General features: G+C 37.9%; 1 protein-coding gene across 1 annotated transcript in view; it reads right to left on the reverse strand.

The window, feature by feature from the left end:
- Positions 1-2035: 2035 nt before the first annotated feature.
- The window catches only part of LOC145394509 ((3R)-3-hydroxyacyl-CoA dehydrogenase-like), a 77195-nt gene continuing 54044 nt past the window's right edge, over positions 2036-25186 (reverse strand). Inside the window, exon 7 of the mRNA XM_080268353.1 lies at positions 2036-2199. Coding sequence (XP_080124479.1) covers positions 2108-2199 — 92 coding nt within the window. The 3' untranslated portion in view covers positions 2036-2107. The remainder of the gene's footprint in view (positions 2200-25186) is intronic.

Here is a 25186-nt window from a genome sequence, read left to right on the forward strand (position 1 = left end):
TTTTCCTAATTTCGTAGGTTAAAGAAACCAAATATGTGAACAGTGTTTATATATACTCCTTATCGACAGTGTGAACAGGCTAGTTGGGGGAAAGCTTTGAATTTTGAAACTTGCTCAGAAGTTTCTCGGAAAAAAAAAAAAAAAAAAAAGGGGGGGTACTCATTACGGGCAAAACAGGCTCTTAAGAAAAAAATTTTGGAGTGGAAAGTGATCTATATGGAACACATACTGTACGTCATTTTGAGCAAGGTAGTTATTCTGTTAATCTTAAAACTCTACACGATGTAACTGAAGAAGTTTGTGCTTAGGCCAGTGAAAGTACAGTAGGATTGCAGTAAATGCTTGTGGATAAGTGAGCAATGACTGGCAACTAAAATGTAGGGGAATGGAAGGCTTTCATATTCTTCAAGTTCGTGAAAGAAATAGGTTGGGATGTTGGGAGTTAACATATTTGAAAAATTTTTAAACGTGAGCAGGGTTGTTAAATTTAAGAAAAGTGTCGTCCATGTACCTTCGGTAAAGTAAGAAAAAAAAAAGGAGGGGGTCATAAAATCACTGGGGACAGTTATCAAGCCATTCATTGTGGCAAAGAAAATCTTTCGCATAAAAAGGATCTAGTGTTTACTCCACCACTCCACCTGTCTGAGTAAAAAGTTTTCCATAAAATATGAACAGAGATTGTTGTGGCAGCTATCTTCACCCTGTGCAATGATTTTCTGTTCAAGCCTACTGATGTGAAAGTAGAAGTACTGGTGTTATCTGTGATGGGCCGAGTCCTTTCATGCAGGGGAACATTCGTGAACAGGGATTCTTCATCAGAGTTAGTCAGGATGACTGAGTGGTCATAATTAAGAAAAGTAACCCTCACAAACTATGCAGAAATTATGAACCCTATATTTATTTCTGCATAGGAAACTGATCAGGTAAATCAAAACTTTTGTTCTAATATAACTGAAATTTCCTACAGATGAAATGATGAGTCTCAAAGCTATGTTAGGCTTATGAAATTTGTAAGCCTTGAATATAACCAGGAATAGAACCAGAAGCATACAGACTAAAGGTGGCACTTTTGTGTTCGGTCTACCGAGACATTTATATTATAGCATTCGGCTAGAATAGGATAGGACAGGTTGGCCTAGGTTAGATTATATTAGGATAGGTTTGGTCAGAAAATGATAGGTTAGGATAAGTTAGGTCAGGTTTGGATAGGTTAGGTTAGGCTAGTTTAGGTTAGGTTTAGTTGGGATAGGATTGGACAAAACAGGACAGGATAGAACAGAATAGGCATGGCTAAGTTAGCTTAGGCTCTGTCCTATTCAAACGTAACCTAAACTATCCTATCCTGTTGTAACCTAGCCCAACCTAAACTTACCTATCCTATCCTAACCTAACCTAAACTATCCTATCCTGTCCTGGCCTAACCTTGCCTAACCTAACCTATCCAATCCTAACCTATCCTAATCTAACCTAACCTTACCTAATTTATCCTATGCTAATCCACAATGTCGCAATAGACATTTCGCTATAGTGTAAATGTCCTGGTAGACCACACTTTAAAGTAGCTCCGACTAACAGTCATCAACTATATCTTTCATACTTCGTAGTAAACTGTTTAATTTATCTTCATGGTTAAGGATGGTAAAAGAAATATCAGAATTAATGACCTTAAACTTAGACGTGTAACTGAGAATGTGATTAAGCTTGAATTCATTATCATCCTTGTTCAAGATAATTACGCCCCTTCCACTATCGAGAGAAGTAATTGTCATAATTTTTGAGTGATATCAAAGTCTTACGATATCCATAATCCTCCTTTTCTTTCTCGTATTTATAGTGCCGTTTAATAAGATTTTTATCTAAAGCAGATACATTATGTCTCAAAAATCTCCACTCTTCCTTATAGATGATGTACTTCTTTCAACCTGAGCATGATCTCTCCAAAGGTAAAAAGAACTAAACATAATTTAAGCAAACAAAAAGGAGAGCAAAATCCAGGCCTAACGACGAAACATCGATTTGACATCAATCGTTCAGGTAATGTACATAAGGTCATCTTTAATCTTTCCTCAAGGCCTTTGACTTGGGAAGAGAAAGATGTGTATGGTGATCACATGGCGTATCCTCCCGTCACCTCAACACAGGCTCCCACCATGTAGCTGCTCCGTTCGCTCAACAGAAAAGCCACCACTTCAGCCACTTCTGTAGTTGAGGAGAAAAACGTATAAAACAAAATAATATAGACATTTCCAAAACTAAACAAGTTTGTTAAGTTCGTTACTTTTGTGTTACAGCTGAAAGTAAATCGAAGGTTGTGTGTGGTAGGCTATTCTGGGGGAATGTTTTAATGCTTTCCTTCAAAGTCACGCTGATTTGTGTTTGTGATTGTCCCTTGCCACTAAATACTGCCCAAACATGTTGTGTTGAGCCCCGACACTTGTTCCTTCAACTGAAATTCACTTCCTTATCAACTTATTCTTCCCCCTCCCTTCTACCAACTTGGTGTTGGTTCTTTCCGTTCCGTCACACATGCTGTTTCATCGTTAGAGGGCTGGCCTGAAAATTTAGACAGAAAATGATAAGTATGATAACGATGGAGCTTTGTAATTAAATCCATGATTTATCATTAAACCCATGATTTATCAGTCGTGTAGTGTAATTCGCTTTGCTTCCTTTTTTTTTTTTTTCCCTCAAACCAGCCTCCCCAAATGCCTCTCATCGTACATTCAGTATCATCTTATACCTTCTGTCTATTGTATACCGGTTGTATCATTATTAACCTCACTCTAACCTTCAAAATAACTTATGTAGCCCTGCTTTTGCACAGAAAACATAACCACAGTTACCAGAAATGAACACTAGAAAGGTTGTAGTACAGAAATGCATTATCAGGCATTCAGTCTGTTACCTTATGAGATACATTCGTTACAAGTTAAAGGCCAGCTTAGGAGTGTACATATTATTAGAGTTATTACAAGCAAAAACAAGGCAGATGGGACCTTTTTTCTCCACACACACACACACACACACACACACACACACACACACACACACACTCAAAATGACCACATACTTTAGTAAAGCAAATTTGGAAAAGAGAAGGGAAAAAGGTAGAAAGCAAGATGATGATTTCTACCAAGAACTGGTTGAAATGGAGACTCACAACAAACTGGTTGAACGAGTACACAGGTTAGAGACGGCTTTTCAAAATGAGATTGATGAAATTAAGAAACAGATGCACTTGCAACAGGAAGAAATAGAAAAATTAGTAAAGGAAGTCAACAAGAAAGACACAACCATAGATGAGCTAACAGTGGAAGAGGGTACACTTAAGAGGAAAATTAGTAAAATGGCAAGTGCAGTAGTCAACCACGAGAGTATTATGGACGAGTATAAAAATGATAAAGAGACAATTAGGCAAATAAGCAGTCTGATAGATCAGAGCAGTGATATTGAGGAGATAACACAGGTGCATGAAGCTGTGCAAAGTTACAAAAATGATGTGGAAAACACTTATGCTGAAATGGTGAAAGAGAGACTTGGAAACAAGGGTGGAAGAAAAAAAGCATTAAAAAGGAAGTGAAAAGAATAATCCAAAACAATCCTAAGTTAGTCAGAGATTCAGTAGATATTAACAAATCTAATCACTGGTATAGAAGAGGAAGAAATAAAAAACAAGATCTTAAGAGACAAAAAGGAGATGGCAAATGTAATGGACATATTGAAAGAAGTATCAGTGGAAATCTGTGGTACAGACATATAGGAACACAAAAGGTTAGAGAAATACGAGAAAAGCAAGTCAAGACCCCTAAAGGGAACCTTCCAGAGTGTAAACACCGTGGAGGAGATACTAAAAAATGCAAAGAATCTTAATGAAAAAGAGGAGTTCAAAAATGTATGGATAAAAAGATGCCTAACACAAGAGGAACTGGAATTACTGAGAGAGAAGAGGGAGGAAGCAAAAACAAAAAATGAGGGAAGATCAGAGGAGGAGAAGAATACATTTTTTTTTTACAAAGTAATTGGATTGCAGGTACGAAAGTGGTACATAAACAGGAGGGAATAAAAAGGAGGAAGGTAGTAGAACCAAATCATGACAAGTATACTGTATAAACAAGATGATTAAGTTGATGTGCTCAATTGTGGATGGAATGGTATCTAAATTAATAGAGATGAATGATTATGTTAGAGAAAAGGAACCACATATAATATGCCTAACTGAATCAAAATTAACACCAAGGATATCGAATGACATCCTAAACTTAGAGGAATATAATATATGGAGAAGAGATAGAAACTTAAAAAAAGGAGGAGAAATTATAATATTAACTAAGAAAAATCTAAAAGTCAAAGAAATAGAATTAGATATACCCTCACAAGTAGAACTGATTGCAGTAGAGATAAATACATCTGAAGGGAAAGTAATTGTAGACAATTTGTACATGCCACCCAGATCAAACACATGGGAAAGAAACGAATATGAGGACCTGGAGGAGAGTAAAATTCAGAGTTTAAGAGCATTACTACATAAAATGGAAGAGAAATCGAAAAGAATTATACTAACTGGAGATTTTAATACAAATATAAATTGGAATACTCTAGATATAATAAGCCAAGAAAGCTGCTGGGACCAAAAGCTCCTGGATCGTGTGCAAGAGTTTTTCCTAATGCAACATGTAAGGGAAAGCACCAGAAAAAGAGGACTTGATGTGCCCTCAATGCTAGATCTCATATTTACTAGGCAAGAAAATGATATTGACAATGTAATATATCACCGTCCATTCGGCAAAAGCGACCATGCAGTACTAAATTGCAATTTCAGGATTGCATATGACACAGCTAACAGCAATGAAAGTTACAATAAGAGCCTAAACTATAAAAAAGGAAAGTATCATGACCTAAAGAAGTATTTCTTAGAAATTGCTTAGGAAAAGGAGCTTAGAGGACAAGATTTTAATGCTATATATGAAAAATTCTGTGAACTTTATGAAATAGGAGTCCAGAAGTACATCCCGCAGCACAAAGAAGCAGAAAAGAAAATAAAGAAATGGTTCAATACAGAATGTAAAAATTCAAAAGAAAAAAGAGATTTGTTGTGAAATAGTTACAGAAGACACAATAGTGAAAGGGCATATACTAATTTCAAACGGCAGGAAACGATTATACAAGAATAAGGAGGGAAGCCCCAAAACAGTTTGAGGAGGATATCATAAATAAAAGTAGTGATCAGTCAAAACTATTTACAGCTACATCAGAAGTAAAACCAAAGTAAAAGAAATATACAATCCATTACGGACGATGGAATTACCTATACATGAGAGAAGGATATTTGTGAAGCTCTAAACAAGAATTTCCAATCAGTGGGACATGCATGCCTACACATACTACCAGATATACAAACATCAGAAAAAGAAATACAGGAGGAGCTAAGTAATTTTAACAAAGGGAAAGCAAATAGTCCTGATGAAATTTCATGTTGGGTGCAACGTGAATGTGCAAAAGGAGTTAAGTAAACCATTATTTTTAATTTTCAAGAATTCCTTGAGTCAAGGTAAACTACCTGATATTAGGAAGAAAGCAAACATTGTTCCCTTACTCAAGAAAGGGAATAGACAAAATCTACATAACTACCAACCAGTATCACTAACCAGTATTGTAAGCAAGGTATTAGAAAAGCTTATAAGAAAAGCTTGGGTAAATCACCTAGAAAAACACAGTATGATAACAGAAAGACAGTTTGGTTTCAGAAAAGGAAAATCATGTGTTACTAATCTGTTGAGCTACTATGACAGAGTAACAGACACATTACAGGAAAGAGAAGGATGGGTGGACAGTATCTATTTAGATTTCAAGAAAGTATTTGACACAGTACCACACCAAAGACTTTTATGGAAACTGTACCATCAAGGAGGAACTCGAGGCAGACTCTACTGTTGGATGCAAGATTTTCTCATAAAAAGAAAAATGAGAACAGTACTAAGGGGAAATTACTCATCCTCGAAAGAAGTGAATAGTGAAGTACCACAGGGCTCAGTGCTGGCACCAATCATGTTTTTAGTGTATATAAATGATATAGACAGTAACACTGGAAATGAAAGCTATCTAAATATGTTTCCAGGTGATGCAAAAATACAAAGGAGAATTACTAACACATACTCTTGTAAAGAGCTACAAGAAGAATTAAATAAACTTCATGAATAGAGTAATAATGGCAAATGGAATTCAATGTGGACAAGTGTCGTGCAATCAAGTTTGGTAAAAGTGGAAAAAGACCTGACTGAGATTATACATTAGGAAATAAAACCCTACACACATCAGAAAGGGAGAAGGACCTAGGTATGATTGTCAGTAACAGACTATCTCCGGCTTACCACATCAGTGAGAAGGTACGGAACATGTATATACTGCTTGCCAATATGAGAATAGCGTTTACATACAAAAATTAAGACATGGTAAGAAAGATAATAACATCATTCATCAGACCAACCCTGGAGTATGCATTAGTAGTCTGGATTCCTCATTTCAAAAAACACATAGACAAGATTGAAAAAGTTCAAAGGGCCGCTACAAGATGGGTACAAAGCTTAAGGGATCTAAGCTACGAAGAAAGACTAAATAAACTGAATCTACCAACACTACAGTAGAGAAGGAAAAGAGGTGACATGATTATGCTATATAAATGCATATCAGGGAAGGAGAAAATAAACATAAATGATTACTTAAAGTATGGGGAAGCATCAGCAAGAGGACACTGCAAAAAACTGCACAAAAAGAGAGGTGATAAAGACGTAAGGAAATTTAGTTTCCCAAATAGAGCAATTGATCAGTGGAACGCACTACCGAATGAAACAGTGTGTGCCAAAACAATTCACAAATTTAAGGATATGTACGATAAATATGGTTTTAAGACACGGGACAGTACGAGCTTGACTCATTCCTGTAAAGATACAATTAGGTAAGAACAATTAAGTAAGTACACACACACACACACATTTCATGTGGTTAAGTGTCATGTAATTTAATTTGGTAAAAGTGAGAAAAGACTAGACTGGGATTATAAGTTAGGAAGATCAACCCTGCACATATCAGAAAAGGAGAAGGATCTAGGGGTAATTATCAATAACAGACTATCTCCATATGATCACATCCGTGAGAAGGTACGAAACATGTATACACTACTTGCTAATATGAGACTAGCATTCACATATATAAATCAAGATATGCTGAGGAAGATAATAACATCATTCATCAGACCAACCCTGGAGTATGCATCAGTAGTCTGGAATCCTCATCTCAAAAAACACAGAGATAAGATTGAAAAAGTACAAAGGGCCGCTACAAGATGGGTACCAAACTTAAGGGATCTAAGCTATGGAGAAACACTAGAAAGAATGAAATATTATTACCAACGCTGCGGGAGAGAAGGAGAAGGGGAGACATGATTATGCTATATAAATGCATCTCAGGGAAAGAGAAAATAGACGTAAATGACTGTATATCATTTTGTGAAGCATCAGCAAGAGGACATTGCAAAAAAACTCCAAAAAAAGAGAGGTGATAAAGACGTAAGGAAATTCACTTTCCCAAATAGGGCAACTGATCATCGGAATGCACTAGCGAAAGAAATAGTGTGTGCCAAAACAATTCATAAATTCAAGGATATGTATGATAACAATGGTTTAATACACGGAACAATACGAGCTTGATTCATTCCTGTAAAGATACAATTAGGTACGAACAATTAGGTAAGAACACACACACACACACACACACACACGCACACACTAGAACCCAAATTCACTGAGTGTCGTAGCTATGTCACTCATTTACTGGGTCACTGAAGTTTTTTGAAGGAAGACAAAGGCCAACTTAGGAGTGTGCATATTATTATAGATATTGCAAGTAAAAATAAGGTACATGGGACATTTCTTCTCCACACACACACAAGATTTAAATGCTGTATATAAAAATTTTTGTGAATTTTATGAAATAGGAGTCCAGAAGTACATCCCACAGCACAAAGAAGCAGATAAGAAAATACAGAAATGGTTCAATACAGAATGTAAAAAATCAAAAGAAAGAAGAGATTTGTTGTGGAATAGATACAGAAGACACAATAGTGAAAGGGCGTATAATAATTACAAACAGGCAAGAAACGACTGTACAAGAATAAGGAGGGAAGCCCAAAAACAGTTTGAGGAGGATATAATAAATAAAAGTAGTGATCAACCAAAGCTGTTTTACAGCTATATCAGAAGCAAAACCAAAGTAAAAGATATAATACAATCCATTACGGACGAGGGAATCACTTATACACAAGAGAAAGATATTTGTGAAGCACTAAATAAGAATTTCCAATTAGTTTTTACAAAAGAAAAAAAATTTGAGAGGGACTATGCGGAACACGCATGTCCACACATACTACCAGATATACAAATAGCAGAAAAAGTAATACAGGAGGAGTTAAGTAGATTAGACAGAGGAAAAGCAAGTGGTCCTGATGAAATTTCATGTTGGGTGTTACGAGAATGTGCAAAGGAGTTAAGTAAACCATTATTTTTAATTTTCAAGAAATCCTTGAGTCAAGGGAAACTACCTGATATTTGGAAAAAAGCAAATATAGTTCCCTTATTCAAGAAAGTAAATAGACAAAATCCTCTCAACTACCGACCAGTATCACTGACCAGTGTTGTAAGCAAGGTATTAGAAAAACTTATAAGAATAGCTTGGGTAAATCATCTAGAAGAATACAGTATGATAACAGAAAGACAGTTTGGTTTCAGAAAAGGAAAATCATGTGTTACTAATCTGTTGAGCTACTATGACAGAGTAACAAACACAATACAGGAAAGGGAAGGATGGGTGGACAGTATCTATTTAGATTTCAAGAAAGCTTTTGACACAGTACCACACCAAAGACTTTTATGGAAGCTGTACCATCAAGGAGGAATTCGAGGCAAACTGTTTTGTTGGATGCAAGACTTTCTCATAAAAAGAGAAATGAGGACAGTACTAAGAGGAAACTACTCATCATGGAAAGAAGTGACCAGTGGAGTACCACAGGGTTCGGTGCTGGCACCAATCATGTTTTTAGTGAACATAAATGATATAAACAGTAACACTGGAAATGAGAGCTATCTGAATATGTTTGCAGATGATGCAAAAATACAAAGGAGAATTACTAGCACAGACTCTTGTAGGGAGCTACAAGAAGAATTAAATAAACTTCATGAATGGAGTAGTACATGGCAAATGGAATTCAATGTGGTCAAGTGTCATGTAATCAAGTTTGGTAAAAGTGGAAAAAGACCTGATTGGGATTATAAGTTAGGAAATAAAACCCTATACACATCAGAAAGAGAGAAAGACCTAGGTGTGATTATCAATAACAGACTATCTCCGGCTGACCACATCAGCGAGAAGGTACGGAACATGTATACACTGCTTGCAAATATGAGAATAGCATTCACATACATAAATGAAGACATGCTAAGAAGGATAATAACATCTTTCATTAGACCAACCCTGGAATATGCATCAATAGTCTGGAGTCCTCATCTCAAAAAGCATATAGACAAGATTGAAAAAGTTCAAAGGGCCGCTACAAGATGGATACCAAGCTTAAGGGACCTAAGTTACGAAGAAAGACTAAATAAACTGAATCTACCAACACTACAGGAGAGAAGGAAAAGAGGTGACATGATAATGCTATATAAGTGCATATCAGGGAAGGAGAAAATAGACATAAATGATTACTTAACATATGGAGAAGCATCAGCAAGAGGACACTGCAAAAAACTGCATAAGAAGAGAGGTGATAAAGACGTAAGGAAATTCAGTTTCCCAAACAGAGCAATTGATCAATGGAATGCACTACCGAATGAAATAGTGTGTGCCAAAACAATTCACAAATTTAAGGATATGTACGATAAATATGGTTTAAGACACGGGACAGTACGAGCTTGACTCATTCCTGTAAAGATACAATTAGGTAAGAACAATTAGGTAAGGTAAGAACACACACACACACACACACACACACACACACACACACACACACACCATCATCATCATCTTTAGTAAAGCAAATTTGGAAAAGAAAGGGGATAAAGGTAGAAAGCAGGATGATGATTTCTACCAGGAATTGGTTGAAATGGAGACGTACAATAAGCTGGAAGAACGGGTAGACAGTTTAGAGAAGGCATTTTAGAGTGAAATGGATGAAATTAAGAAGCACTGGTACGTGCAGAAGGGAGAAAATTAAAAATTAGTAAAGGAGGTTAAAAAGAAAGACACAACAACAGATGAGCTGTCAGTTTAGGTGGGTTTACTTAGAAGGAAGATCAGTGAAACGGCAAGCATAGTTATCAATCACGAGAGCATTATGGAAGAGTTCAGAAACGATACAGAAACAATAAGGCAAGCAAGCACTCTGATAGATCATAGCAGTAATATTGAGGAAAAGCTAACCCAGGTGAATGAAGCAAAGCAACCACGTATGTTGAAATGGTGAAAGTAAGGAAAGACTTAGACACAAGAGTCGAAGAACAGAGCATCAAAAAAGAAGTGAAGAAAATAATCCAAAACAATCCAAAATTGGTCAAAGATTCGGCAGATATCAATAAAACTGTAGTAATCACTGACATAGAGGAGGAAGATATAAAAAAACTAGATTTCGAGAGACAAAATGTAATGAGTGTATTGAAGGAAATATCAGAGGAAATCTGTGGGAAAGACATAGAGGAACACAAAAGGCTAGGGAAATATGAGAAAAATAAGTCAAGGCCCCTTAAAGTAACATTCCAGAGTGTAAACACTGTGGAGGAGATACTAAAAAATGCAAACAGACCTATGGAAAAAGAGGATTAAAAAATGATTGGATAAAAAGATGCCTAACTCAAGAGGAACTGGGATTATTAAAAGAGAAGAGGGAGGAGACAAAAGCAAAGAACGAGGAGAGATCAGAGGAAGAGAAGAACACATTAAAAAAAAAGTAATTGGATTGCAGGTACGAAAGTGGTACATAAACAGGAGGAAATAAAAAGGAGGAATGTAGTAAACTCAAATCATGACAAGTATGTAAACAAGATTATTAAGTTGATGTACCCTAAAGTAGATGGAATGGTATCTAAATTATTAGAAATGAATGACTATACCAAAGAAAAGGAACCACATATTTTTTTTGTCTAACTGAAACAAAATTAACACCAAGGATATCAAATGATACCTGAACCTAAAGGAATACAGTATATGGAGAAGAGATAGGAACTTAAAAAAAGGAGAAGGAATTATAATATTAACAAAGAAAAATCTGCAAGTTAAAGGAATAAAACTAGATATACCCTCACAAGCAGAAATGATTGCAGGAGAGATTAATATATCTGAAGGAATAGTAACTGTGGCAGATTTATACGTGCCACCCGAATCTAACAATTTGGAAACAGGCAAATATGAAGAGCTTGCAGAGAGAACAATTCAAAGTTTAAGAGCATTACTACATGGACTGGAGGAGAAATATGAAAGAATTATACTAACTGAATATATCAGTACAAATATAAACTGGAATACTGTACAGTAGATATGAAAAGCTAGGAAAACTGTTGGGACCAAAAGCTCCTGGACCTTGTGCAGGAGTTATTCCTAACACAACTTGTAAAGGAAGGCACCAAAAAAAAAAAGAGGACTTGATGTACCATCGGTACTTGATCTTATATTCACTAGGCAAGAAAATGATATTGACAATATTATGTTTCACCCTCCATTTGGCAAAAGCAACCATGCAGTTTTAAATTGCAACTTCAGGATTGCATATGACATAGTTAACAGTAACGGAAGTTACAAAAAGAGCCTTAACTACAAAAAGGGCAACTGTCATGACCTAAAGATATACTTCTTAGAAATAGATTGGGAAAAAGAGCTTTGAGGACAAGATTTAAATGTTTTATATATATATATATATATATATATATATATATATATATATATATATATATATATATATATATATATATACAGAGAGAGAGAGAGAGAGAGAGAGAGAATTCTGTGAACTTTAAGAAATACGAGTCCAAAATTACATCCCTCAGCACAAAGAACCAGAAATTTAAATAATGAAATGGTTTATTAAAGAATGTAAAAAATCCAAAAGAAAAAAAGAGACTTGTTGTGGAACAGAAACAGAAGATACAATAATGAGAGGGTATATAACAACTATAAACAGGCAAAGAAAAAAAAAAAAAATACACAAGAATAAGGAGAGATGCCCAAAAAGTTTGAGAAGGACGTCACAGATAAAAGTATTGATAAACAGAAGCTATTTTACAGCTATATCCGTAGCAAAACCAAAGGAAAAGATAAAATACAATCCATTACGGATGAAGGGATCATCTATACACAAAAGAAAGACATTTGTGAAGCACTAAATAAGAATTTCCAATCAGTGTTTACAGAAGAAAATAATTTTGAGAGGGATGATATGGAACATGTATGCTCAAATATATTACCAGATATACAAATATCAGAAAAAGAAATACAGGAGGAGTTAAGCAAATCAGACAAAGGAAAAGCAAATGTTCCTTACGAAACTTCATGCTGGGTTTTACAAGAATGTGCAAAGGAGTTAAGTAGACCATTATTTTTAATATTCAAGGAATCCTTAGGTCAAGGTAAACTATCTGATATTTGGAAGACAGCAAACATTCCTCCCTTATTCAAGAAAGGGAATAAACAAAATCCACTTAACTACCAACCAGTATCACTAACAAGTATTGTAAGGTACTGGAAAAGGTGATAAGAAAAGTTTGGGTAAACCATCTAGAAGAACACAATATGATAACTGAAAGGCAATTTGGTTTCAGAAAGGGAAAATCATGTGTTACTAATCTATTAACCCTTCGTTAGTCCTGTGGGGTATTCAAGCGTGGTTAGTCCGGTGGGGTTACATCACCTCAATACAAAAATACATGTAATGTTACTAACATGTAAAATATATTCATGCTGCCGCTTCCACATATCTCCACAATCACTAATGAAAAGATTGAATGCCATGTAGGTAGTGTTTATTAACTTATAATAATAAAATACAATAAATTATTATATCAGTAAACAAATAACAAATGGACTCGTCATTTGTCAGGTAAACATGCACAGGAAAATACATTTTGTCGTTTTTAAAATCAGTATGATGATAAACAATATGCAAAAACAAGATTTAAAAAAATGTATATCACAATATCATCTAAATAGTTAGTTTGATGGCGTAACTGGACACCCCGTGGGGGGGGAGGGGAAGTGCCCCTCTCTCTCACTCCAGCAGAGGCAGGACTAAACCAATCCACATGCTCCCTCCCCCCACTGAATCGGGAAAGTACTGGAATGGAGAGATACAGTATATTCGAATTACCGTCTAGGAAATATGAGCTTTTAAACAAAATTGGGGTGTCAAAACACCCCACCTGACAAATGAAGGGGTACGCTACTATTACAGAGTTGCAGAAACATTACAGAAAAGAGAAAGATGGATGGACAGAATCTATCTAGATTTCAAGAAAGCAATTGACAGAGTACCGCACCCAAGACTTTTATGGAAACTGTACCATCATGGAGGAATCTGAGGCAAACTGTACTGCTGATGCATGTTTTTCTCAGAAAAAGGGAAATGAGAACAGTACTAAGGGGAAATTACTCATCAAGGAGGGAAGTGACTAGTGGAGTTACACAGGGATCAGTGCTGGCACCAATTATATTTTAGTGTATATAAATGACATAAAGAGTGGTATTGGAAATGAAAGCTATTTAAATATGTTTGCTGATGATGCAAAAATACAAAGGAGAATTACTAACACTGACTTTTGTAAAGAGCTACAAGAAGAATTAAATAAACTTCATGAATGAAGTAATACATGACAAATGGATTTCAATGTGGACAAGTGTCATGTAATCAAGTTTGGTAAAAGTAGGAAAAGATCAGCCTGGGATTACAAGTTAGGAAGTAAAACCCTACACATATCAGAAAGAGAGAAGGACTTAGGTGTGATTACCAATAATAGACTATCTCTGGCTGACCACATAAGTGACAAGGTATGGAATATGTGCATCCTGCTTGCAGATATGAGAACAGCATTCACATACATAAATGAAGACATGCTGAGAAAGATAATAACATCTTTCATCAGACCAACCCTGGAGTATGCATCAATAGTCTGGAGTCCTCATCTCAAGAAACACAGATAAGATTGAAAAAGTTCAAATGACCATTACAAGATGGGTACCAAGCTTAAGGGATCTAAGCTATGAAGAAAGACTAGAAAAAACTGAATCTGCCAACTCTACAGGGGCGAAGGAGAAGAGGAGACATGATTATGCTATGTGAATGCATATCAGGGAAGGAGAAAATAGACATAAATGAATATATAACCTCTGGGGAAACATCATCAAGAGGACATTGCAAAAAACTGCATAAAAAGAGAGGCGATAAAGACGTAAGGAAGTCTAGTTTCCCAAATAGGGCAACTGATCAATGGAATGCACTACCGAATGAAACAGTGTATGCCAAAACAATTCATAAATTTAAGGAGATGTATGATGAAAATGGTTTAAAACACGGGACAGTATGAGCTTGACTGATTCCTGTAAAGATACAATTAAGTACAAACAATTAAGTAAGAACAGACACACACACACACACACACACACACACACACACACACACACACACACACATTTAAATTCACTTCCACCTAAACCCACACTCACTACACTCACACCCTTTATACTCTATAGTAACTTGTCCCAACATTTCCATCTATCCATCTTGAATACTGAGTAACATTAGATTAACAACAGGACGTGATACTAGTCACGAAGAAGTGCTATATACAGGATGCAAAGTCGTAGTATCTTAAATTCTTACACTGACGTACGTGAAGTAAGTCGCAAAAGGACGAAAATCTAGGCCAAGTTATGGTAAAAGGACTACAACACCCACTGATTCTGGGGTGGGTGATAACAGACAGTAGCTGAGTGAGTTGGGGGCAAAATATTCCAGGATGGGCATGTTCATAACATGCCTTTGTATATCACTTGAATGAAATAATATATGGTCACAGTCATGGGTTTTTGATCAAATGTTGCATGATGAGGGTGGTATATGACCTGGCATTTACCTTCTCATAGCGAACATGCTGTACTGTATGATGTGGAATGGCAGAGCAACAGACAAAATATCAAGGAGGACCCTGCAGGATTAGCACAGCAGTCTGATTTTCCTGGCTATATTTACGATTACCATTGAGCTTTCCCTGATGAACCACATACCCAGTATTTGTATACGCCGGTAGGTGAGGTTTTTGCAGGATACTTATAACTGGCTTTTCATTTCGGTCATTTTCACTCAGTTATTATTCAAAAGAATTCCTAGTGGGAGGTGGGGTGCCCACCATCCAGTCACTGCATGTAGTGCAACCTGCACGTGCTTATCATAAGTGAAAAGACAAACAGTGTTATGTAATCCAGGGTCCGGTTGTGCAGAAGTAATTAATGCACTGAGTCTGCCAACTAACCTATACACAACGTCAGTGCAATCATCTGGCTCCGAAATAAGGCAGGATGAGAGGGTACCACAGTCGAAATACAGCGTGTTTACCTACAACCAGGTGAAGCTTAACGAGTCTTGCTTCAGATTTTTCAAAGTGAGACACTAGTGCAATATTGATATTGCCTCCAAATAAGACATTTCAGACTTAGTTATTGTGTAGTGGATCAGTGATTACCTACAGGGGGCCTAGTGTGCCCGAACTCCCATATAAAACTCTTGCGTCCCCCCACCCCCTCACTGGCCCCTATTTGATATTTCAGATTACGTTCAGTGGAAGAGAGAGACAGGTTACAGCTTGGGTTCTTTATTTTCTCTAACATTTTGGGTCACACAGAACCCATGTTCAGATAATTTGATTTTTTTTTTTTTTTTTTTTTTACTTATCGACCATTGTGCCGAGTACCCAGGTCATTAAGCCAATTTATTATTCATTTAAATATATTGTTACATTTTATTTTTAAATTTTTGTTATCTTTATTTTGATTTTCTTGAATATTTTAGTACTAACTTTAAAACCAGACAAAAATCGTATAAAACCTAAAAAACAAAAACAAAAATGCTGTTCTACACCAGGGCTGTTCAGCTGGGGGCCCGCGGGCCAAACCCCATCCTTGTGCCGTTTTTGTTTGGCCATTTGCCCACTCAGAAGAACGAAAACAAATAAGTAAACGAGCATAAAACAGAAAGATTTTTTTTTTTTTCTTTTTATGGATGTATATAGCGGAAAATGTAAATGAAAATAATATATGAATTTCTCACTTCTTTCTGTATATAAGTGTCAAGACAGAGGGGGAAAAAAATTGAGGTAAAATACTGCAAGGCCTTTTGTTAATTGGAGTTTAATACTTTCACAGTAGTTGAATAGCCCTGCTCTACACTAACACCTAAAGACAAAAAAAACTAAACCTAACTACATATTCACACTGTTTATACTCATAATTAAAATTCCTAGACAAACAGAACACCATCGACTGCAAGTGTGTAATGCCTGTTTACATTACGCACCTGCACTCATCACCTACTGACTGTCAGGCAAGGAACACGTATCAGCGTAGGGAACCTCAATATACGAAAGAGAGCCAGATGAGTTAGGAACTGTTCCAGACATGTCAACTGTCGAACCTAATTAAGAAGGCTTAAACAGATACAAAACATTTAGATATGTACATAAAGTGAAATACATAGCCCAACAGAACACCATCAACTGGAATCGTCCAATACCTTTCAATATTGCACATATGCACTCAACTGGTGAAAGTCAGGCGAGGAACGTGGTTTATTATAGGGTTATCAATACAACAAATAGAATAGTCAGTATTTATTTCAAATACGCCATCCTACTTAAAAAAAAAAATGCACATATATGCAAGTAGTAACGTCACAGACAAACAGTAATAAGGTCACATCACTCTGACCAATCAAGTCTTCCTCAAGAAAGCCATCAGTTTATCAGCCATAACAAGATTCCCATCACCCAAGATGGTGCAGTGGTCAAGAGGACATCTCATGTGCCGCAGTGACTTATACAGAAGCACGTTCATGTATAAATCACCGACATTGCAAGATGATATGACTGATAAATAACACTGCAACATAAATATCACACTTTGATGGATATCTTTGTTTTTGTAAAAGACAAACTTGTGGGTAAGAAGAACGTTGTTCGTACTTAGACGTGCTATACCCTATTTGACTGTCCTGTGGACCTGAGATTTATGGAGAGGAGTAGGATGTGTTTGATTCGCAGCTGCTGATTGGATTACTCCTGTGTATTTGTGCTTTCTCATGCCATGGATTACAATGCTTCATCTAGTGACTCTGATAGCCCGCACGCTATCGCTGTTCCCCATGCACCGAGTGCAAGTGAAAGCTCAAGTGACAGTGGGAGGGACAGAAAACACCCTCGTTAAGTGGAGAAGTGGGGGAGCACAGTGGCAAAAAAAAAAAAAGTGTAACCTAGGCCAGGCATACGTGAGCTACAAGACGAAAAAAGAGGTTCGTTCACGTGCCTTCAGCAATCCCTGTCGTGATGGTTGCTTTGGAAAGGTTACGCAGGAAGGTGTGAAAAAAGTGTTCAGTGAATTCTGGACATTAAGATCGTATGATTCCCAGAATGCGTACATACAGAAAGTGGTTGAAGTGCTGCCAGTGAAGAGCAAGCGTACCAAGGAAGCACATAGTAAGTACCCGTCAGTATAGTGCAATAGTGAATAACATCAAGACCCGGGTGTGCAAGGAAGGTTTCTTACCTATACATGCCATTAGCATTACATGCTTGACAACGGCACTGTGCAAGGTAACTAGCAAAGGCACAGCTATTCCTGCTCAGCGTGGACGTCATGAACCTGCCAACAAAATCGTTGGTAACAAGGTTCTACGTGTGAGGGAGCACATCAAGCTATTACCTGCTATGCATTGCCGTTATAGCAGGGCAGAAGCACCGAACCGGAAATACCTTGAGTCACAACTGACCACGGAGAAGCTGTACTTGATATACCTGGAATGGCTCAGTCAAAATTATCCACATGAGCAGCATGCCAGTCTGCACCATTACTCTGATGTTTTCACTCGTGGCTCAACATCTCCTCTAAGCCACCGCGCACCGATACCTGCACCACCTGTGACATATTCGAGGTGTCCATCAAGAATTCGGCAGACCACTTAGGATGACTTCACCCGGAAGAAGGAGGCACACTTGCATATGGCACAGCAGGCACACGACTTCATGAAGGCCATGGAGTCGGACAGCAACCCAGAACTTCATGCTATTTGTGTCGACTTGCAACAGACACTGCCCATGCCAAAAGTCACTGCTAATGTTGCATACTACAAGAGAAAACTATGGATCTACAATCTTTGCACCCACAACCTGAAAACCAACACCAGCACTATGTACGTGTACAAGCAAAGCGTGCGTGAAGTGAAGTTGCAAGTTGCATAAAACACTGGAGAGACAAGGAAAGTCCCATTGATGACTTTACTGGGTTAGAGGTCGTCTCAGATAACTGTGCCGGCCAGAACAAAAACATCAACCTGGTGCTGTTTTACTTGCGTGAGGCGTGTATTGTCTATCGATCATGTCTACTTTGTGCCTGGCCATAGTTACATGGCCTGTACTTTATACACCTGACAATTATGCTGGGCACATTGCACGGTCTGTGGCTAAAAAGTACAAAGATGTGTGCATGAACCAGGACTTGTTTCTAAACTTTTTTGTGTTGCAAGCCTCCATCACCAAACGCCAGGCACAAGGTCGAACCTTCCAGGGCTCCCGGAAGCTCCTGTTCCGGCTTAGATTCCCGGAAAGTGTACTCATAAAGTCGGACTATGAGTACCATGATGACATCACCGAGCTGCGACCCATGAAGGGTAGAGGAGCCTGGTCCCATGCCAAATTCGACCTTAGTACTGTCCATCTCCCATCCATGTACGCTACCCCCCTCCGCCTCTCTGTTGAGAAGATCAGTGACCTGCAGAGTTTACTGCCTCTCATGCCCTTAGACAAGCGCCAGTTTTATGACAGGCTTGAGGCAGGCCGGGCTGATGACGTCACCACATCCGAGAAGGATGAGAATGAAGAATTGCTGGAATATTGCAACTAAGCCAGGGGCTGGTTGGGGGAGGGGAGGGACGGGAAAAGGGGGAATCATCATGCAACGAACACCACAATGACGACGAAAGTACCCGTATTTCTCTTAACTTTTCATTATTATTATTATTATTATTATTATTATCATTATTATTATTATTATCATTATTATTATTATTATCAGGACCATTATTATGATTATTATTAATTTTAATAATAATCATATTGTTATTGATAGTGTGCTATTATTTTCTTTTACATGTTATTACCTTTTCATTATTACTTTGTCATTGTGCAGTGGTGAAAATTAATAACTTATTTTGCGGGTAAAAAATCCTGAGATGATATTATCATCCCAGGACACATTTAATTTCATGTATAACGTTTGATTAATGTTACCGAACTATTAAGACCCATACAAACTTGAATAAATTCAGATATTAACGGGATGGAGTGGATCATGATTGACTTTGATTATTAATAATCGGATGATCAGTCAAATCATATATATATATATATATATATCTATATATATATATATATATATATATATATATATATATATATATATATATATATATATATATATTCACTCGTACTTAAAGCTGATAGTGTGAGGATTGTATAGATATGTGTTTTATAAATATCGTATGGTTGGTTGCCGAGATATTATTGATTTTATAAACTGTTCTACAGCTTCGTTTTGCGTTTTTTTTTGTTTTTGTTTTTTTTAACGGGCACTTGGAGCGTTCTCCCGCAGAGCTGCTCTTAGCTTATGGCTTTGTTAATAACAATAATAACAGAGGCACGAACAGATGTATAAGCTGGCAATCGAAATCTGTGGGCACATTCAGTTGACCACACATTAGCACCAACACATTCACTCGATCTGGAGCCATTGGTGTACAACTGGTATAACCCCAAATGACGCCTGATGATGTTACCACAAAAATGGTGGACCTCCGTCTCCAGCATGTTGGTCTACGGTGATGGGAGCCATGAAACAGCAGAGTGAAGTTGGATGGCTCCCAGGGTGCTATGTTTTTAAGCACCAACTTGTCACAGTCACTGAGGTCCACACCAAGCTCCTGAGTCAATAAGTGAAGGCGCATGGCAGACGGCCAATGAAACCCCTGCATAAGACTGTGTTGTTGACGGACGGGGGTACAAGCCACGATGCCAATATCATTTTTTTATGTGTCCGCATTTCGTGTGAAGGAAACAGATGGTCTTGGCGAATACAAAGGGGAGAAACATTCGCCTCCACTTACATACTAGAAACACATATACACATCAAGGTTCCAAGACACATTTGCAAACATTTATTCTACGACATGCCTAACCTCTTCAATATGGCATCAGATGTTGACCCATACACCTGTGCGATAGAGTCCAGCTTAGATCTAGTAAGGGACTTATACACCATTAAAAAGGTTTTCCTTTGGGTCCCCAAGTAGTACCAGCTGGGGTTACTTAAGGACATTCAATGGTTTATCATAACGAGCATGTAAATTATTACCATGAAATTTAAAGTTTAAACTGCAATCAAAATGGAGGCCTCAAAACCTGACAGAAGTTTGAAGTAGTACAGGCTGATTATCCAAATTCAAATTCAGATCAGGGATGTTACGAGTAGTGAAAACAATAGTGGCACACACAGGGATGGAACTCTTAAATCCTCATTGCAAGGCACACTGATGGACAGAATCAAAGGCTGCCTGTATCCGCCCAGTCGAAAATTGTGCATTATGGGAAGAGTGCCATATTGCACCATCGTCGTCATAGAGTACTTAATATCTCTTGAAATGGGAGCTGATGAAGAATTTCATTGAATATAATATTAAACAAGTCCCAAAGAGACTGTATTCCACTTCGTTACAACGATAAACCTACCTGTTTCGTTACAACCGGTAAACCTACCTGTTTCGTTACAACCGGTAAACCTACCTGTTAAAGTAAAGGAGATAATGTAATGGATTAAAAGAAAATAGAAAATTGGTCATGTCTTCCATTTTATATTTTTTCAAAATGTCAAAAAGACAGGCATCAACCTCCTATATAACCCAACTATCATATAAAATGTGAGTAATTTCCAATGTATGGTTTCTGAGATACAGCGTGGAATGGACGAACGGACGGACATGGCTTAACCTAATATTCCACTTCGTGAGAAGCGACATGGAATAACAAAGTGGTGCGAAGTACATTTCTCTAAGCACTCTGTTTTCGTGAACAATAACATCCAGTGTCAACATACTGTGCAATTTGACACAGAAAGTTCTGTCCGTCCAAAAAAAAAAAGTTGGAACTATAAATAGGCGTATTACCTCTTAAACCATAAATATGGCGTTTTATTAGTATACTGTATTCCCATGTCATGTCATAGGATTTACTGATATCCACGAATATCATTATCATGGATACTTTATTGGCATATGACTCCGAAAGCCAATGTTCCAAATACTGTACATTAAATGATCTAGTGAATATCTGTATTTACATAATCCACATTCTCAATCACTGAACAAATTCTTTGACTCTAAAACAAGACGAAGCCTGTTATCAACCATTCATTCCATGACCTTGCACAGCCAAGGAGTCAATACAATAGGATGGAATGAAGTGGCATTCATAAGACGACCTGCCTATCTAGGAATCGTATTATATGCACGAAGTGCCATGAGTTTAGGAACATTCAGGACACCCAAAGCTTAATGTACAAAGTTAACAGCTTAGTCAGTTTGTCCTGATTAAGATGCTGGAGCATTCCGTGTGTGATGGAATCTGCTTCGAGACTGGTGTCTTTACAGGATTTTAGAGGAAGGAGAAGTTCATCCACCATAAACTCTTGGTTGTACGAGGAGTCTACGTCTTCTGTGGCAAGGACTAATGACCACAGCTCAGCCGTATGTTCATAGTCTTGGAAAGACTGGTCATAGTTAGCTGACGGATTTCATGAGAAAAGCTCCTAGCAAGGATCGTCACAGATGTTACTGTCCAACTGGAGAGTGATCATGAGGTTATAAAGGCATTTGTTATTTAGTATTTTTGTAGTCAACTAGACTTTAGTTTATGGGGTGAATCGCTTCACCATGGACTCAAAAGACCGCCAGGAGTCACGTTTAGCCCTTCTAATTATTCTCCTTACGTCAGGCCTTGCTTGTTTGTTTGCAATAAAGATTTCCCAGATGGCTGACAATAAATATCTTATTGCGTTTCCTTAATGTTTGTTAACAATCCGGCATCCATTAATGAGCCGTATGCTTTGGATGAGTTCAGTTTTTCTTGGTAATAAAAGCCTCAGCTGTCTGTAATATGGAATTAATTAAATTTTGGACTTTTACATCTATGGTCAACCCAGAAGTTTATCGAAATTGGCGATCCTTGAGTAGGTTCCCCAATCTGCTTTCTGAAAGTTAAATTTTGGAAGTGAAGGATCTGAAAAATCGTCGCATGAAAAAGAAAGACAGATGGGTAAATGATCATTTCCCAAGGTGTTGTCATAAGGATCCCACCTGAAATCTTTATATATACCTGGGGACACCAGAGATAAGTTAATGGCCGAAAAATCTCCAGTACAATCATCTACACTCAAATCAATCTACCATCGTTTAGAAAACTTGTTGGACTGTAGTATTGTGCCAGCTACAGGTTGTCCACGACTATTGATCCTCAAGCTACTCGTACCCGATTGATAATGATGGGCATTAAAGTCACCCAACACTATCTTAATTCCAGGAAGATCGTCAAAATGTTAATTTAAAGCATCACTCTCACTGGGGCCATGTGAATGTCAATAGTGAGAACTAATAGGCTGGTATGTGTTAGTTTCACCATACACAAGACAGCGTTCAGAGCAGAAATTAGAACCACTTCTATTTGTGGGTGTGATTTTTGTGTGTGTATGACAACTCTGTGACCATCAGGTCATCCATATGAACTGTGGAGGATCAGGGTGATCTTCCAAGTGCAGCTCCTGTAAACAAATAACGTCTGGCCTGTGCATAGATGGCAAGATTGGCTTAAGGCGTAATTTATTCCCAAGAGTCCTACATGTCCATTGTAACACAGTGAATGCGACAGTTTAAGGTTTACGAGGTGGGCAATTGTGCTTAGTCTTTTTATGTCATCTGCCAACAGGTGAGCAAATACAGGAGGACCTATCCCGGTACTTGCTAAAGGAAACCTCCATATTATCCTCAATAACGAGGTCCACAGACTTCCCCAAGAAAGAGATAGCCGTTTTTTCCATAGGTGGAACAGGGCAGGAAGTACATGAGGATGTGACTGCATGGTTAGGGTGGTCAGATTAAACTTATTCAACTCGTCAAACTTCAATTAAGACCGTACTGACTGAGAAGCAGCAGCAGCAGCCTGAGAAGAAGGTGCAACAGAGATATCAGTAAGAAAGTTGGAACGTGCAGGAGGACACCAAGAGAGAGAATGAGTAACAACAGTGCTCAGGACAGGATCAATTTGTGTCGCCTCTGTGCACATCATGGGACGGTTCACAACCACCGATGCAGAGAAGACATTATGTTTGGGAGTAGCATGCACTTCCCTTACCTCCTTCCAGCACCGTAATAGGAAGTGCCCTCCGTTTACTTCACTGTGCAGACTTTCTTCTCCTCCTTCCAATTGGGACAGTCCCTCGAGGAAGTGGAGTGAGGACCCTTGCAATAAAAGCATCTTTCAGTCTCGGATGTGCAGTGTTCAGCATTATGACCCTTAGACGCACACCTCTCACACACTGATCAAGAAGCCCGACAATACTTGTCATTATGTCCATGTAGTTGTCATGTTGAAAAACAAAGAGGCTTAGAGATATATGGCCTTACATAAAAGATTTCTTATTCAACTTTGACATGCACAGGGAAAGAGCCTTTGCCAAAGGTCAAGATAATGGAGGCAGTTTTAGTCCTTCTCCTCTCCGAGATTATAGTTATAAATCTGATATCAATGACATCCTGCTGAGCAACTTAACGTATGATGTTGTCCTCTTCTATAACCATGAGGTCCCTAAACGTGATAACACTCTTGCAGGACTTCATGGAAACTGTGATCCTCAGCTGGACATCATATGAGTCTTGTGCGCCTTCAACAAGTCCTTTACGTGAAAGAAAGTAAAAGCTCCAACCGGGTCTCCAATAGTAAATTATTTTACTTGCTCCAAATCACCAGCGCAGCTGTGACTTGCCTTCTTAATAATGAAAGGGTTATGATTAGTCAGTAGAGTGGAATGAAGGCACGCAGCACAGCAAAGATGCTTTACTTACAGAACTGTCAAGTGGGGATATGAGCTGATCACTCTGGGGGCAGTCAGTTTGTGACACAGTCAGGGGTCTGTCAGTATCACCTCCCTGAGGGGGTAAGAGGCAGTATGGGAGTCAGCCATAGTAACCACCCCTCCTTCGTGGATGATGTAGAAAGAAGAGAAAAAACGAGTAAGGGACAAGATCCCCAGAATAAGGCAACTAAGACTGATGGGTGAAGGCATCACTCCAGAAGTGATTAACCCCTACACCGCGGGCTTGTTTACCAATGACTTGCGTGTGTCGCGGGGTTATTTGGGTTCCGACAGACTCTCAAAAAATATTTGCCAAAAATCAGTTATTAGTCCTAGAATAATAAAATTACATATGCTTATGGCACATACCTTCAGCTTTCTTCTGGAAAGATTTTTGAGCCTTCGTCGGTTACCGTAGGACTTGTGGAGACCTCTGAAGTAGGGTAACGAAGTCTCCACTTTACTCTTCCCGACAACCCGTAATATGATTACCACAGCCAGATACAAACACTATAAACACTATTCTACAATTTTCAAGTAGTTTGGGATCCATACTAAAAAAATAAAACACTGTGAAAGCAATGGAAATTACGAGCGCGTCTGATCGTCGCACTGGCACTAGTTCGCTCTTGGTAGTCTGTCATTTATTATTCATAAAACCCCTCACACTTTATATTTCTATTACTATATAACACTTATATATATCTACAGTCTTTAT

This window comes from Coenobita brevimanus, chromosome 27 (assembly GCF_032717465.1).
Source record: "Coenobita brevimanus isolate Jiangsu-jjx chromosome 27, ASM3271746v2, whole genome shotgun sequence".
Lineage (NCBI taxonomy): Eukaryota > Metazoa > Arthropoda > Malacostraca > Decapoda > Coenobitidae > Coenobita > Coenobita brevimanus.